Source organism: Rhyacophila brunnea, unplaced genomic scaffold (assembly GCF_057557595.1).
Source record: "Rhyacophila brunnea isolate RB1 unplaced genomic scaffold, BYU_Rbru_1.0 scaffold_15, whole genome shotgun sequence".
Classification (NCBI taxonomy): Eukaryota; Metazoa; Arthropoda; class Insecta; order Trichoptera; family Rhyacophilidae; genus Rhyacophila; species Rhyacophila brunnea.
The window spans coordinates 31,196,175-31,211,875 of NW_028232806.1; the positions used below are offsets into that span (position 1 = coordinate 31,196,175).

Below are 15,701 nucleotides of genomic sequence, written 5' to 3' on the forward strand. Positions count from 1 at the left end.
TCCAATAAACTTTTCAAAACCCGTGCACCTGCAAGTGTTTGCGCATTGTGTTTTTATTTTTAAAATAAATGAATAGTTTTAGGTGACGAAATAACAAAATAATAATGTTGTCCTCATTTCAAGACTTTTTCGGCCATGTCAGTCATAAAAATAAAATGGAGAAACCAAATGGATGGTAATGCAGTGTTTCGTCTCTCTGAAACAAGGCTGAAGCCACATATATCAAGTATTATAGCAAAGAGCAGCAACTGATTTTGCGTTCATAAACAACTTCTCAAAATTCCAGAATTTCTATTATTACATATGTATTTATATTATAAAATTTAAATAATAAACAAAATTACATTTTTATTTTGAATTTGAAAACTTCACAAATTTTAATGTCTTTTTTCATTAATTACCTTTTTATCTGGCCGAGCAATGCCGGAAATTTCAGATCGTAATTTATTTTATATTATTTAATAATATTTTTTTTATTTCTGCGTTAGCGGTCCACAAAACGTCCTATTTTCAGTGGTTGAGAAACACTGATTTACACAATCAACTGTGTATTATTAGTTAGTTGTTTGTACTAGTGATCTAATTCGAAGTTCTTCACTTCTGCTGAAGTCCTTTTATAAATCGCTTGTGGTGGGACGTAAAATTGTATTTACGCTTAAAAGACTGCAGACCATTATCACTCCAGGAATACGTACTATGGAATTATGGATCAGCCTTCTCCAACTTTTCTTACCCTCTGCAACCCTTGAGGTGGATGTTATGGCATGGCTATATAACACAAAACTGCCATTTCTGTATGACTATTTTCGGACACTCTTTGAAATTCGTTACAAAAATATGAAGCATGGATAAAACATAGAAAGTGATATAGGACAAGGCCTAGAGCCTTATAGGATTGATAAATAAATCAATAAATTATAACAATTCACATAGTATTTATAAATCAGATACAGAACAAATTTAACAATTCATCATATTATATGAAAAAAAAAAAGACTTGAAAACATAGATAAAAAACAAAAAACTGTTCGTCCATGGATAAGATGAAGAAATTAAATGGACTGGTAACAAATGAAGCTGCTAGTTTCAAAGTCGGTAACCTCCATTTTATTCAACCATTTTGAGATTATCACAAAAAACTGTCAAGCACATTTAGGACTACAAATAGAATATTTTCTTTTTACAAACATATTATTTAGTAAACAATCAGAAAAAGCGAATAGTGAAATAATATGTCCTGAATGTCATTAAAATTAATAAAAAAAAATGTTTGATTTAGTCGTGATCATTGATATACTACTAGATGAGCAGTTCCCATACAAGTGTCATTTTAAAAATGTACCACAAAAGATATAACGAATATCGTCTTATAATATTTCCTTGTAGGTATAATGCGTTAAGACCGTTAACATGGATTCCCGAATTTCACCCGTATTGCCCTGGCTGTAAAACTAAATTTGCGTTCTTGGAATAGTGAACCTAAGGGTGCTGCAACGCAAAACAGACAGAGCAAGTCGTCATGCGCTGACTATTAGTTAGAGTAAGATGCAAGCTAGACCGGGCTTACTCAGTAAGTTTTAACAAAGGCCGACTCGCTGAAAATCGGGCGTCATTTTAAGAAGCATACGATTCATCCAGTAGTATATCAATGGTCGTGATATACATAAAAAATAGTGACTGCGGATTATAGACGACTTTAAAATGAACCCGTTTAATTCTATTAAACTAATAAACGGAGCTGGGTTTGATATTTTATGAATATACTTACGATGGTGAATTATTTACAAAATCAGAATTAGGAATAATATCAAAAAAAAAAAAAAATGGAGGTTGCTGACTTTGAAACAAATAACTTCCAATGTTTTAAACAAACTAAAAGATTGATTTTAAATGAATGCTACTGTCTTTTAAAATACTTTTAAGCAGGTCTGTGATTGCTGAGCTTATTCTAGTGTTATTGAACATGATACGTTTTTTTCTGTACGCGACCAGAGAGTGACATCTAGGGGAAATAACCGGATCAAACATCTTGACGATAAAACAGTCGCCTAGCTGGTTCGCAAACCCGTTTTCGGCCAGAAACATTAGTCTATCGAGTAGGATTAAACTCTCAATCACAGGTGCCAAACACATCCTCAAGAGGTAAAATATCATAAAATTATCCGATTGGGGCTGATACTGGTCGAGAAATTCATCCCAGTTGTGGATTTGAGCCATATTTACATCAAATTGTAATATTATCATAGCTTTCTTAATGTAATCGTTGAAATCACTGCATTTTACTCCAATCTTCTTCATTCTGCCTTCTGGGATCTTAAAACCGTGAATTCTTCTTAAAACAACCTGAAAAATAAAATATATCTGAGGAGAAATTCTTTAAGATTATGACTTGTGACATTGAATAATTAGACACCTGCAAGGCTATTCTAACATATCACTTAATGTCCAAAAAGACCTAAATGTGATATATATAAAACATTTATCACTTTATGTATTCAGGAAGTTAATTATTACAATAAGTTAACCGTCTGAACTGTCAAAAAGTGCTATGTTTTAACAGTCCCTTTCTTGGCTGTGTTAACTTTTAGAGTGAGATAGAGTACATCAATTACATATTATTGAAAATCAAGATTTTGAAAAATAGTCTATGTCATGGGTCACGTCCGCTGCCTCAATTTGTTGTTACTCGCGAGATGTCATATATCGAGTGACTAGTAGTAACATAATATTTGTTTTACCAAATGCCTAATAAAATTGTTGTGTTATGTTATGTTTGACGTTTCAATAAAAAATTTCAAGCATTTCGAGGTTCGGGTGGAAAAAACATAAATACGCCGGCATGAACATACCCGAATTTGATTGAATAGAGACGTATTTCACGTACATGTCTACCAACTTAAAATTTTCGCCGTATTACGAGTTTCCAATTATTGTAGATGACCGCCGATAGCCGCTGATAACCACATTATGTATGGAATGGCTTCCGTGTTAATTTGAACCAATAAAACTAACGGAAACGTGCTAAAGTGTTAACTGTTAAGAATAGCTGCACTGGTTTATTAGTTCTTATAAAAGTAAAAAATATTAGGTAAATACCAAATATTATAGACAAATAAGGCACAAACATCATTGACATCTGTTGTAGCATACCTGAAGTAATGCTCTGTAATACAGAGACATTGATGGTAACTCTCGATTAGCACAGACTCGATCTACTGATTGGGAAGCAAGCATCCGAGCATTACGACCTATATTAATACCTGAAATTTAAAGATTCACTTTATAAGAAATTTAATAATAAGTTGCCGATGCAAAACGTGTTATACAAATATTAAGACACATTTAATATTTGCACCCATGATGGGTTAGTTGATGGAATACCGATCTCTGAAGGCATTGGTCGCAGTTTCAATACCTACATAATACAATGTCCGCCAGCTATAATTGACAGTAATAGTGTCCATACACATGCCTCGATTTACTGCCAGAAATAGCATGTAAAACTATCGCAACACTGTTTCAGAGTGTCAAGTGTCAGAGAAAAGTGTTTGTTGTAGTTGTGTGCTGCACAGTCAATTTCGTATAGTTTACCGCCAGGGTAGCCATGATCTTTCTACCGCGTATGTGCACATGTCACGCAAGTTTGCGTGAAAATTCAGAAGCCGCTAAACTTTTTTAATCCATGCATATGTGTTTACATTTGCATTTTATTTTTATGGTCGCGACAATAAGTACTGCCAGCAGTAAATCTATATGTGTAAGTGGCTATTAGCACCATTATTATTTTTATTCATGATTACATATCATTATTGTATGTAGATACACATAGGTGCCAGGTTTAAATCCCATTTGGTACAAATATGTTTCTACATACATAATAGATAGATATGTGCCTCGAGACAAAAAATTATGTAACACTACTTGAATCATTAAAATTAATATTCATACCTCTAAGATAAATTGACATTGGAAAGCCAGGTCTTCCATCGATGGGCTCCTGCGAGAGAGCTTGGTAATCCGTTTGCTCCGTGATGAGATGGTAACAGCACGGCACTGCGCACAATACTGATGCTGAAGGACATCTTTGGAAAAGTCTCAAGGATGATGAGCCAAGGTTACCGCATGTGTGTAAACCTAAAAGAATCAAAACAACAAGAAAATTGTATACTTAGTATATTAGTATACTTTTAGTTTGTTCTTCAAGGTGATATATCATTTCTTCTCTGTTCGTGCGACCCTCCTTTTGAGTCGCAACTACCAATTGTTAGTTTACCAATAGTTTTTACAGAGTAACAACAATCAAAGAACAGAAAATAGTGGAATTTTAAATTGAATAATATCAAAATTAATAATAACAATAACATTTACCTGTCAGACATAACCTAATACTCCCATCCTCTTGAGAATCGTGAAAATTTTCTGTAATTAATCCAACGAGGTCAGTTCTTTCGGTGATAAACTTGGTAACGTGTCGATAAAGGGGATTCTGACACGTCGTCTTCTTTTTAGCGGTATTATTCATCATAGGCAAGACAGGTACCGCAGGTAAAGGTGAACTCTTTTGCTTCATAGCGTCAATTAATTTCTTTTTATCTTCCAAATGCTCCCCAGCAGATTTCTCTCGGATACTTGTACTTTTACCATAATTTTGTGCATCGATTATAGAGTTTTTTAATTTCTTTAGATCCTGAAGATATGAACTTATTATATCAGATTTGACACAATCAACATTAAATTCCTTTGATTTGTGCGAATGCTGATCGTTACTTGTTGATCCAACATTCAATTTTTTAAATTCCTCTAAACTTTTTTGTACATCATCCATACTATTATCATGAGCAACATTTTCAGATTTTGAAGTGATCATGGGGTCATCAATTTTATTTTGATGTACATCACTTTTTGAATTTTCTAGTAATTCTATTTGAGAAGAATCTATTGAAAGAATTGAATTTTTAACATAATTTTTAGAATCAACTATACAGTTAGTTAAATTTTGAGCATTATTATCTGGAGTTTCAATTTTTGCTTGATTTAAATCACCTGTTGGTATCTCTTTAAAGTTATCATTTTGATCGGTTTCTATTAAATCAGTTGAATTTTTAGCATTATTTTCAGAATCAACTATATCACTTTCAATGTTATCTTGATTCTTAAGACGCCGGAGTGGTTTAAAACAAGGTCTCGGTTTGAACACCACGTCAACTAATTGATCGAGTTCTTCTGAATTAGATGGATTTTCTGGATTATTGTTTATTTTTTTATTACGGTGCGCACGGCCCTTTTTTTCTACAATCTTTCCTAATTTGAGTTGCTCGGCTTTATGCTGAAGTCCAGGCCATAATTTCTAAAAACAATAAACATTTAATAATATTTCAATGTCTTTTTTCATTTGTAATTAGATCATATTTTTTAAAACATTGTTACACTTTATATTCACCACGTCATGTTCATATGTGGTGAAACCACCTTAACCACCCTGTCAAGTAGTTGTGTGGACTAAATATTCTCTAAAATTTTCATAATTACTACAACCTCAATTGTGCAATTGGTGGCTCGTACAGTAGTGGCGAAGGGTGGAGGTAGGCTGTTAAGATCCAACATACATAGTGCATACTAAACTATGTCAGGCAAACGTATTTATTTTCATTAAACTAAGACTACAATGAGTAGGTAGATAGTGTTTGTATTAATTTATTAATTTATTAATGTATTAATCCAAGCCATGGTAGATAATAGTCAAAAAATATTCGTCAATCTATAAAATATCTAAAATTATGCCATTACACCGTACAAATTTTAGATATTTTATAGAGAAGAATATTTTTTATCGATTATGGTTTGGTTAAGGCAAGGCTTATTGACTTTTAAAAAAGTAAACAACACCATGTGTAATAATAAATGTATTCTTAATTCAACGAAAACAAATAAGTATGACTGAAAAATTGTGTTAAACCACGTTTAGACCAAGCGAGCGAATGTTTCTTCCCCTACTTCATCAAAATTCTTATGCTCGCTCAACAAAAAGCGTTTACGTCAAAAGAATTTCACTGGAGAGGGGGGAGAACAAACATTCGCTCGCTTGGTCGAAATGTGGCTTAATATTTTATCGAATCGCCCATAATATACCTAAACTATTATGGTTTGGTTTAGCGGGGTTTAATTGAATTTTAAAAACTAACCAGCACCATCTGTAAATTGTATTATTAGTCCAATGAAAACAAATAATTATGACTGACAAAGTTTAGTGTGCACTCCACTCATCACTGAACCACAGCTGTTAACCAAGAGGTTGATAGTTCAAGACTCACCGAGGTTGTTTTTCACCGAAATTGCTGTGCATAGAAAAATTCTTTTCAAAAAACAAACCTGCATTTTAGCGTTCCGGTCTTCCGCCCCAAGAGCATTAGCTGGAGAGCAGTCTATGTTGAGAACTTTCATTCTGAAAAGCATGGTCAGCGTGCCCGACAGAAAGCCCTTACCACCTCCAAGATCTATCGTGTGTGTCGCACCAGTCAACGATGATAGTGTTGCCAACATTGAGGAAAGAGCCTCCACCTAATAACGCAACATGAATTTAATATATTAACCCTATTATCAAATCATTGACAAGACATTGATAAGTTAAATGAAAATAATTACAAGATAAAAAGAACTTTTTATATACCACGTTTTTAAATTTTCTGTTGAATCATATAAACTTGACAATTCCATGTATTAATAATTTAGGACAAATAAGGCAATTGTCAACAAATCATTTTTTTGCTATTTTGCAACAAATAAACAAACAAACAAATATAGAATACTGAAATATCATTTTGATTTCCATAGAAACACACGTATATATTAATAATTTAGTTGCTAGGACCACCCCCTTAGCAATCAATAATAGTGGATTGGATTACAGATTTCTTCCAAAATAACTTTTCATACAAAACAGAATTAACTGAAAATGAATTCAATTCTACTTAAGATGGCTAAGAGTATTAAAAGAATACATTGGCATCGTGTTCTGACATATTCTAAAAGTTTCAAATGTCTAGCTAGTCGGGAAGTTAGTTAAAAATCGATTGCAAGATTTGTACTGGATAAACAACCACCGGACAAACAAGAATACGAACTAAGAAAAACGTGGTAAAATGGGAAATAGGACCATAGTTGTAAAATGCTATTGATACTGAACAGAGAAACAGAACCGCATGTTCACCAAAAGGGAATTATGTGAAAATAAAACTCTGCCGAAAGCAGTATGATTCTTGCTTTGTGTCAAAGGTGTTCAACCTTTTGACTTTGCTGAGCCGCATTAAGTGAACACAGCACTTAGAAAAAGTCATGTTTTTAGATCTCTTTTCAACAATCAACAGCTTATTTTTTATGTCACACAATTTTTTTAACCTGTCAATTTTTTTTATGTCTATGGCCTATGGACATTCTTATATGATACAATATATTATATTATAATATATTGTATCATATAAGAAAAACTCATTAAATATCATTGACATTCAAATATATTGTGTTTTGTACTAAAAAAAATATAGAAGAAACGAATGCGCCATTTATTTTACACCTATGTACTCACCTCGTGGCTTTTTTTTTCAGACATACATTCAGTGATTTTTAGTGAATCTTTCGTATTTGTTCCCAAGTTTTTCAATTTTTTTTCAAAATCTTCTACAGAATAGCACAACTCTCTGTCGGGTTTTATACAATGTCTGTCGGCTTCCAAAATAAACGAATAAAGATTTTTGAACTTTTTTTTAATACCTGGAAAAAATTTAAATACATATTATTTAATATATTATTGTACCAGTATTACTGATTTAGTAGATTGAGACATAGAAGTAGGTCATAAAAATAATATCAGGCACATAGAAGATTCTACCGAAAGAATTAATTTTATCTCAAAAAATTTAAATAATACATTAATCGAATTTGTTATTTTATTGTATGGATGCTAAACCAAGAGATGTCACGGAGACTTGAAGCTTTCGAGATGTGGCTGTATAGACGCATCCTCAAGCTTCCTTGGACTGACCGGGTGACAACTGTTGAAGTTCTCAATCGAATGGGGAAGGACCGAGAAGTTCTACGTAGTATCAAAACCAGGAAACTACAGTACCTCGGCCATATTATGAGAGGACCAAAATACAGCATTCCCCAACTTGTCATTCAAGGAAAGATCAATGGGAAGCGTAGCAGAGTGCAGCTTCACTGAACTGTTCTGGGTAGCAGACGACAAAGATAAGATCGCCTTGATGGTGGCCGAACTCCGCTAGGGGATGGCACAATAAGAAGAAGAATTGCACTTGGATTTCTTGCTGATTACGTGTCATTGGTCAATAATGCAACCGAGGTCGTGCAATGACACTTGAAATGCATTTTACGTCAGTATCTGTAACTCCCCTCTCTATGATATCTCCCCAATGACAATAAATTATCTTTTGTTTAATTCATCGACACCCTAAGTTACTAGTTATGTACCATTGTTAAGAATATTCAATCGGTGTGATTTTGACTATTTCAATGTACCTACTCAATATTATATTATTGATCAACCCCAATTTATCCACCCTATCTAGCTGTGTTACTATACAGATACAAACCCTTGTACATAAGCGTCACTAATAGGTATTACTTACTTATTATTTCATATTTATACCATTGTAAATGATTCTAATATCATTCAACTTGTTCAAAGTTAACTCAGCTCTACTCTGCGAGTTGTTTCAATGCGGATCGAACTCTCCTGAGTTCTTTCCCATTTATTTTTAGACCATGTAACTGTACTTTGAGACCATGATGAATAAACATCACTGAAGATTAACATCCATCGAGTCTTATTACTGACATACACCTTCCACCGCACCACGTGAAGGATCGGAAGCCCATGGGTAAGGATTTCCGTTGCCGAAAACATAATATTTAAATGAAACACTAATAAGACCGGTTGCCATGTAGGGCCGGACATCTTCTGCATTACCAAAAACATGGAAATAATACTCAGCTTATTTCAATAGAATGTGCTGTGAGGTATCATCAAACCCATCAATGATGCACAGTCAGGCGTATCGTAGGCGGTAATCTGTACGTATACAGTTTACTGAATACATTATCGCCATGAGCTTTCATACAGATAACAGATGGCAGTATAGCATTGAGACTGAATGATGCACTCTTTGTATAGCATTTAACCGAATGGTAATTTTGTACGCATATTTTTTTTAAGATACAAAATTTATTTTTTTAAGAATGGGTGATGTTCCAATTGAATTGAAACAAATTATTACATTTGACATTATAGCGCCAGTACATGGATTTACTGGCACCAATAGTGTGTAAATTAAACTATCACTGTATACACGAAATAGTGCTGACTGTCTCGCCAATCTCATTCTGCAAGAGTAAGCAAGACACGTTGCTGTCATTGTATGGTGATATTCGATAGGTTGTGAAAATTGGTAAACGTCAAAATGCTCTGCGCGGTGTACTTCATATTTTTGCTGGCAGGTTCACCACTATCGTTCTACTGCAGATATGGCACGGTCCAATTGTCGCGAAAAAATGCAGAATCGGGGTATTACCTTGTTTACATATGAATGGATTTACCACTGACAGTACGTAATCACGGCCATAATAAAAAAATGCACATGTAAACACGTATTATCGTGCAAGTTGCAAGATTGCATGCATGAATCAAAAAAGTTTTCTTTTGAATCTTCTCGCAATAATTGGTACTTGCATGGCGGTGTGCATGCACAGTATAACGATAGTGGCGAATCTGCCGGTAAAAAAATCAACTATACTGCGCAGACTCATTTTGTGGTTAACCAATTTTCACGACCTTTCAAATAGTACCATTCTGTGTAGTTCGTATTTCTTCCGGCAGGTTCGCCACTCTACTGCACAGATATCACACAGTCCAACTATCGCATGAAATTTCAGAAGCCTTGAACTTTTTTGATCCAAGCATGCATTCTAGCAACTTGCATGATAATACGTGTTTACACGTGCACTTTCTTGTTATGGCTGCGATAATACAGTACTGTCAGCAGTATATCCATGCACGTGTAAATGGGTAATTAGTTTATAACAAACGTTTTATAATATATATGGTAGGTAGGTAACTTTACATCATTCAGAATTCTTCTCGTACTTACAATTTCATTTTATTAGAAATATTATGATTTTGTGACATTCCTTAGTTACCTACATTCGTATGTCTTTCTTTTTTTATGTAACTACGTGGAGACATAGATACAATAAGCTGGATGTTTTTTGTACAGTAGCTCATATTATATTGTACAGTGCATCAGATTGGTCGACCATGAATAGTCATATCCATGTGATGAACAAGTCATGCATTGACAAAGAAACTGACATTAGAGAAGCCAGAAGGCACACAAAGACTGGTTAACTTCATACAAAACAGAGGAATAGTCTCAATATGGATTTAAAAAATGTAATATCAATTAGATTTAACTGTATTATCATTTTTTTCAATACCTATGTTATTCTGACTGCTACTGTCTGTATCTGTTCTATTTCTTCGAACATCAGTATGTGACATTTCATCTCGAATTGTCCAAAATGCTCTGACAGCTTCCTCCCCGCCATGCAGCCTTATTTCCGAGGCGACACCCTGAGGAATCAATTTCTCAAAATGATTGTCCGTCACATAGTCCACCATGTGACAGTTGGCCAAGGCTTTGAACGGCTTCAAATACTTGAGGATATCATCAACTCGGTTTTGTATTATTCTTATTTTCATCTCAGACATTGCGGATAGTTATTTATGGATTTGTGTGTCACGATTCTGCAAATAAAAATATAGCATGGCATTTTACGAGAAGCATTTTAAAAATTAAATTAATAGAAAAAAAGTGTTTTGACGGTGGGAAGACAAAGGGGAGCAAATTACAAATACCCATGCTCTGGATCCGATTACACTATATCGATGGGCACAAAAATGTAAAATCAGGAATTAAATGAACTATCGCAATTGATAATTTCTTATTCTTCACTTGCATCCATCCTTATTCTCTTCCAGCGCATTTATTCTATACACAAGACTGCTATCGGCCGCTATCGGTAGCTATCGAGGGTAACTTTCTTGGCTGTGTTAAATTTTAGAGCGAGATAGACAGTTTTGACTGTTCAGACGGCTAACTTATTGTAATTATTATAATAAGTGCTAATACTTCAATACAAAAAATGAAAAACTACCCTCGATAGCTGCTGTCCTGTGTATAGAATAGATGTGCTGGTCCAGTTAACAGATAGTGGAAATGATGTCTGTATCACCCATATAACGAAACTACGTTCTAACCACTCCTCAATTTTTTCTTCATTGACCTTTTCAAAGCCGTTTACATTTACCATCAGTTTACATACTTCAAATATGTATGGCTAGTTTCTGCAGTACCATTTTATTTCAGTACCTACCTACATTTAATTCCCGGTTTAACGTTTGTATATCCAGCAATTTTAGCAAGTCTTAAATACACAAGCATTCAAAATTCAATTAAAATTAAAAATTTATTTAATTATTTAATTTCTTTTATTTTGTTAACTGTCAATTCATGGTGGAACTGCATTGTATTGTTGTTTTAATTTAATAAAACGCATTTTTTTTTGTAGTACTTATTCCACTTTTAATCAATAGATTAGGACCGGTTTCGTCCGCCTCAGAGGGACATTTTCAACTCCCTCCCAACTCCCAGTTTTTACAAAAAAAACAAATTGTGTTTTATTAAATTAAAACAACAATATAATAATTATTTAATTACGTTCATATGTACATAAATACACGGAAATCATTAAAATAGTATGTTGCAGACGCATAAGTGGATTTCTTTCTACAAATATGCCTGCCATGTCTGAGGCGTAGGTGTTGACGCATATTCACATTCCTTTTTTATAGACACGGCTGCATCGTACAATACTGAATCGGCGGGCAATCTTTTACTTTTTGAACTTTAGCCCGAACGGGCACACGGTATTTTTTGTCATTCTCCGTTTCGGCTTGAATGTTAGCGTGCTAGCTCATTTAAAAAGAATGACATAATCCACTTGGCCGATCGCAATCGGAGATACAAGACGATGCTATGATGTACATCGAGCTATTGTTGTAGCGATGACGTACAAGACGAAACCATCAAATCAATTTATAATATTGAAAGCATTTTATATAAAAACGCCAAAAATATTCACCAAACCAATTTGAATGATTTTGTAATAATAAAAAAGAATTGTTTTCTCACTATTTAATTTCTTTTTGCCCATCCCTTCAAAATGAAGAAATCGGGATTTTATTGTGCAAACTTTTTTATAAAAATATGGAAACCTTCTCCATTTCAATTAATCAGCAAACTAGATAATTCATACCCAGATAGTCGATAGTTTAATTAATGAATGAAAGCATTTTACTATATTGCACTGAAATATTAGTCTAGTGAATTATTAGGATATGCTAATAAAATTTTTCAAATACTGCATTTAGTCAGTGGGCAACAATAAATGACGGATGGACACACGGGTTGTGCGGCACTGTATTAGTTCTAAATACGCATTTTAATTGAAAACCAATAGGTGAATACTAATAGGACGCGGCCCGAACTGTGACTCACCAATCAAAAACTAAACATAGTAACAACTTCGCTCTAGTATTGGTTTTGTGAAGCTCCATTTTTTACGAAATTGACTTTTTAATGCAGTTTTCTCTTATATAAACGCACCGAAATCATTTGAAAAAATATTATACTTTTCATTAGAAACAGATATTTTTTCAAAAATGTCCAAGAAATCACAGTACAAAACAATCATTCGGTATTGGTTTGTCCAACATGTGGACCAAACAGCGAGGGTTGTTATGCAGATACTGCCCGTCTAATGTGATTGGTCAACGGATCGCTTATCCTTTTCAAATATTAGCGTTGTCCAGCTTTACTGACCACGTCCTCATTACACATTTGAGTATGTTATAATTTTTATATTAATTTTGTGAGAATTCGAAACGATCGCTCCTAAAGTGCAGTATCTGCTGTTAAATAAATACAAATTTGTCTAAATTAAATGAGTAATGTTGCTGGATTACTCTTTTAATATATTCTGATATAATGTATCTCTCAGTACATATGTAAAATAAATAAATAAATAAATAAATATGAAATATCTTCAAGCATTGAAATACACGGTAAAGAACTTTGTTTTTCGTCTCCTGAACATTTCACATATTGTCGCTTTGGACAAACCAATACTAGGGCGACGATACATAAAATATGCAATATTGTTTCACTTACTAAAAACTCACCTGAACGACAAAAGTCAATGATTATTAGACTAAAATGAAATAGCAGGTCCACTTTGGTATGGCGCGTCCAATTTGAGAAGGGAGCAAACCCTTTTGTAGATGCCTCGGACCTGTTCCAACTGGCCGACAATATCCACTTCAGGGCAATTGGTGCGAGGAAAAATGTCAATTAATTCTTTAATCCTTTTCAACTGCTTGGATACTTTATCAGAATAGATGCCGGGTTGTTTTTCTTCAACTGATAAATGCACCGACACCACTCCTAGATAGTATCCTATTATCAAAAATAAACAATAAAATTAATCATTATGTAATGTGACACCCCCGTATGGTCCCCATTTGGGGATGTCTTTGTGTATCTGGAGACGCCCGAATCGGTATCGAAGCCAGCAAATAATAAAGCGCTGATTACGAAAATAAATAATAATAACAGAGCCGAGCCGGCAACATTGTCTTTGACTGTTGGAGATATGCAACGTCGCCCAAGAAAAAAAAACCGTTTGGAATGATTTTTCAAGATGGCGCGGAGATCGCGACAAGCAGCAAAATCGCGACGCGTACATTTCGCCCTCCGTAGAATAAAATTATAAAAAAATGTAACCATATAGTATAATAAACGTAAATAAACTCGCCGCTTTCCATCATAATTCCGGTGTATCAATTATCTACCTCCAAATCCTAAAACGCAGACGATAAACCAGAAACTAAAAATAAAAGTGACAGTTGAAATATTCTCATACAAAAATGGAGGGGAGTGATAGTAAGTACATACATAATTTATATACGCGTGGGCATATGTCTTAATTCTCTGTCATTTTACTTATGTGATCATCACAACTGAGTTGAATTGTGCATTTAAATGACAGTGATTTTACTTGTGCAATTATCGCATAGCAGGTATCTACCAGTGGCGAAGGGTGAATTTTGGAAAGAGGTAAGGATGTGGAGATCTGATAAAAAGAACACACTTGTCAGGTTTAGCTACTTACGAGAAATAAGAAGATAATACGATATTACAAGGTATATAAATAGTATAATATACTATATGAATAGGTAGGTACACACTAATTACAACGATACACTAATTTAATGAAACTTCAAAAACTCTTTTTAAAGTTCAAAAGTTCTTTTTATTTTTAAAAACAGTCTATATTTATTAATATTCGATTAAACACCATAGAAATTATTTTTTTAAATTATCTAATTATTGATTATTTAGTTTTAGGCTCTGCGATCGGAGGTTACCTTAGTTCATACAATTCGATAGACTGGGCCGGGCTACGTGACGTAAAGTCCATATGAAAAAAATTGAGAATTATTTAAAACATAATCCCACTTTTATTTACGTCAAGACAGATTGCGCGCTGTGTTAAATTTTTTAAACCCCTTGCAGATTGTTTTGTAATTACTGTGTAATACATTCCTACACATACGGCATCTCTCGTTGGCAAAATAAATTATTTTATAGAATATATTATAATCAAGTGATTATATAAATAAGTCAATAATGGGGTCTTCGCCACTGGTACCTACATGCTTTTGACCAAAAATGAGTTACCGATTTTCACAACCCGCACGTGTATAAATAGGCACAATAACATTATAAGTCATTTGAAAAATTATAAATTGAATTGGATTATAATAGGAAAGTCACAAAACGAAAATAAAATGACGTAAGCAAATGGCTAGATTGTACAACTTGATTTTTGTTTTTCATATAAGACAGTTTTAGTTTGGTTACAGTTTTCATAACTAATTAAAAACTACAGTTTCAACAACAATTGATATTCACCCAGTTCCGCTCCAACTTCTGCTCCCCTATGGTAACCCAAATGGAGGCCTTCCACGCTACCCTCAGCTATGCCAGCTTTTAAACCCTCGTCATAACCTTTTTCTATTAACCTCTCCTCACTGAATACAATATCATCAAATATATCGTTAATATCTTTTGTATCGTCTGTCATTTCATAAAATCAAAAGTTCATGTACAGTGTTATTCGATTTTATACGTAAAAGTAGATAACATAGACTAATATACTTGTAGATAACTTTCGCGTCTTTGAAGTCTTGAAAATTCAACTTTAAACACAAAAAGTTAAACGTCACTTTGACACAGTGTTACCATCTTTTTAAAGTAGAGTTATAGTACAGAGTCTCCAAAATTATAGTACTTGGGAAAAAAATATAGTACGCGTTATCATCTGTTGAAAATGTATAGGTTTTTTGTTTCTCAGAAAAAAATAACCGAGAATTTGAGAAACTCCGAGACCCCTTTTTATTTAGCTCTTCCGACGAAAAATGCTTACCGACGAATTCAAGAAATTTCATTTTAAACCAAAATCAAGGGATTTGTTTACGTTTTTCGAGCAATTTTTTTCAATAGGTATCC

General features: G+C 33.7%; 1 protein-coding gene and 1 long non-coding RNA gene across 2 annotated transcripts in view; one reads left to right on the forward strand and one right to left on the reverse strand.

Moving 5' to 3' along the window:
- The window catches only part of LOC147075239 (uncharacterized), a 97,014-nt gene extending 83,057 nt beyond the window's left edge, over window positions 1-13,957 (forward strand). The window contains exon 2 of the long non-coding RNA XR_015070070.1: window positions 13,921-13,957. This is a non-coding gene — a long non-coding RNA (uncharacterized LOC147075239). The remainder of the gene's footprint in view (window positions 1-13,920) is intronic.
- On the reverse strand, window positions 918-15,401 carry LOC147075241 (putative methyltransferase-like protein 25). Its single transcript, XM_085942901.1, has 10 exons — window positions 15,105-15,401; window positions 13,343-13,586; window positions 13,018-13,042; window positions 10,507-10,780; window positions 7,583-7,767; window positions 6,370-6,558; window positions 4,369-5,347; window positions 3,949-4,134; window positions 3,151-3,260; window positions 918-2,343 (listed from the first exon to the last, which is right to left on the reverse strand). Exons 1-10 carry the CDS (start codon window positions 15,274-15,276, stop codon window positions 1,873-1,875), a joined length of 2,835 nt encoding a protein of 944 aa, XP_085799027.1. The 5' UTR covers window positions 15,277-15,401; the 3' UTR covers window positions 918-1,872.
- Window positions 15,402-15,701: the final 300 nt, after the last annotated feature.

What these genes read in the sequence shown, in the direction of transcription:
- LOC147075241 (XM_085942901.1), bottom strand. Translation starts at nt 15,276, where the DNA reads ATGACAGACGATACAAAAGATATTAACGATATATTTGATGATATTGTA. An exon ending in AATGTCAATTTATCTTAGAG is followed by an intron (nt 3,261 to 3,948) that starts GTATGAATATTA and finishes TTTAAATTTCAG; the next exon opens with GTATTAATATAGGTCGTAAT. An exon ending in ATTACAGAGCATTACTTCAG is followed by an intron (nt 2,344 to 3,150) that starts GTATGCTACAAC and finishes TTTATTTTTCAG; the next exon opens with GTTGTTTTAAGAAGAATTCA.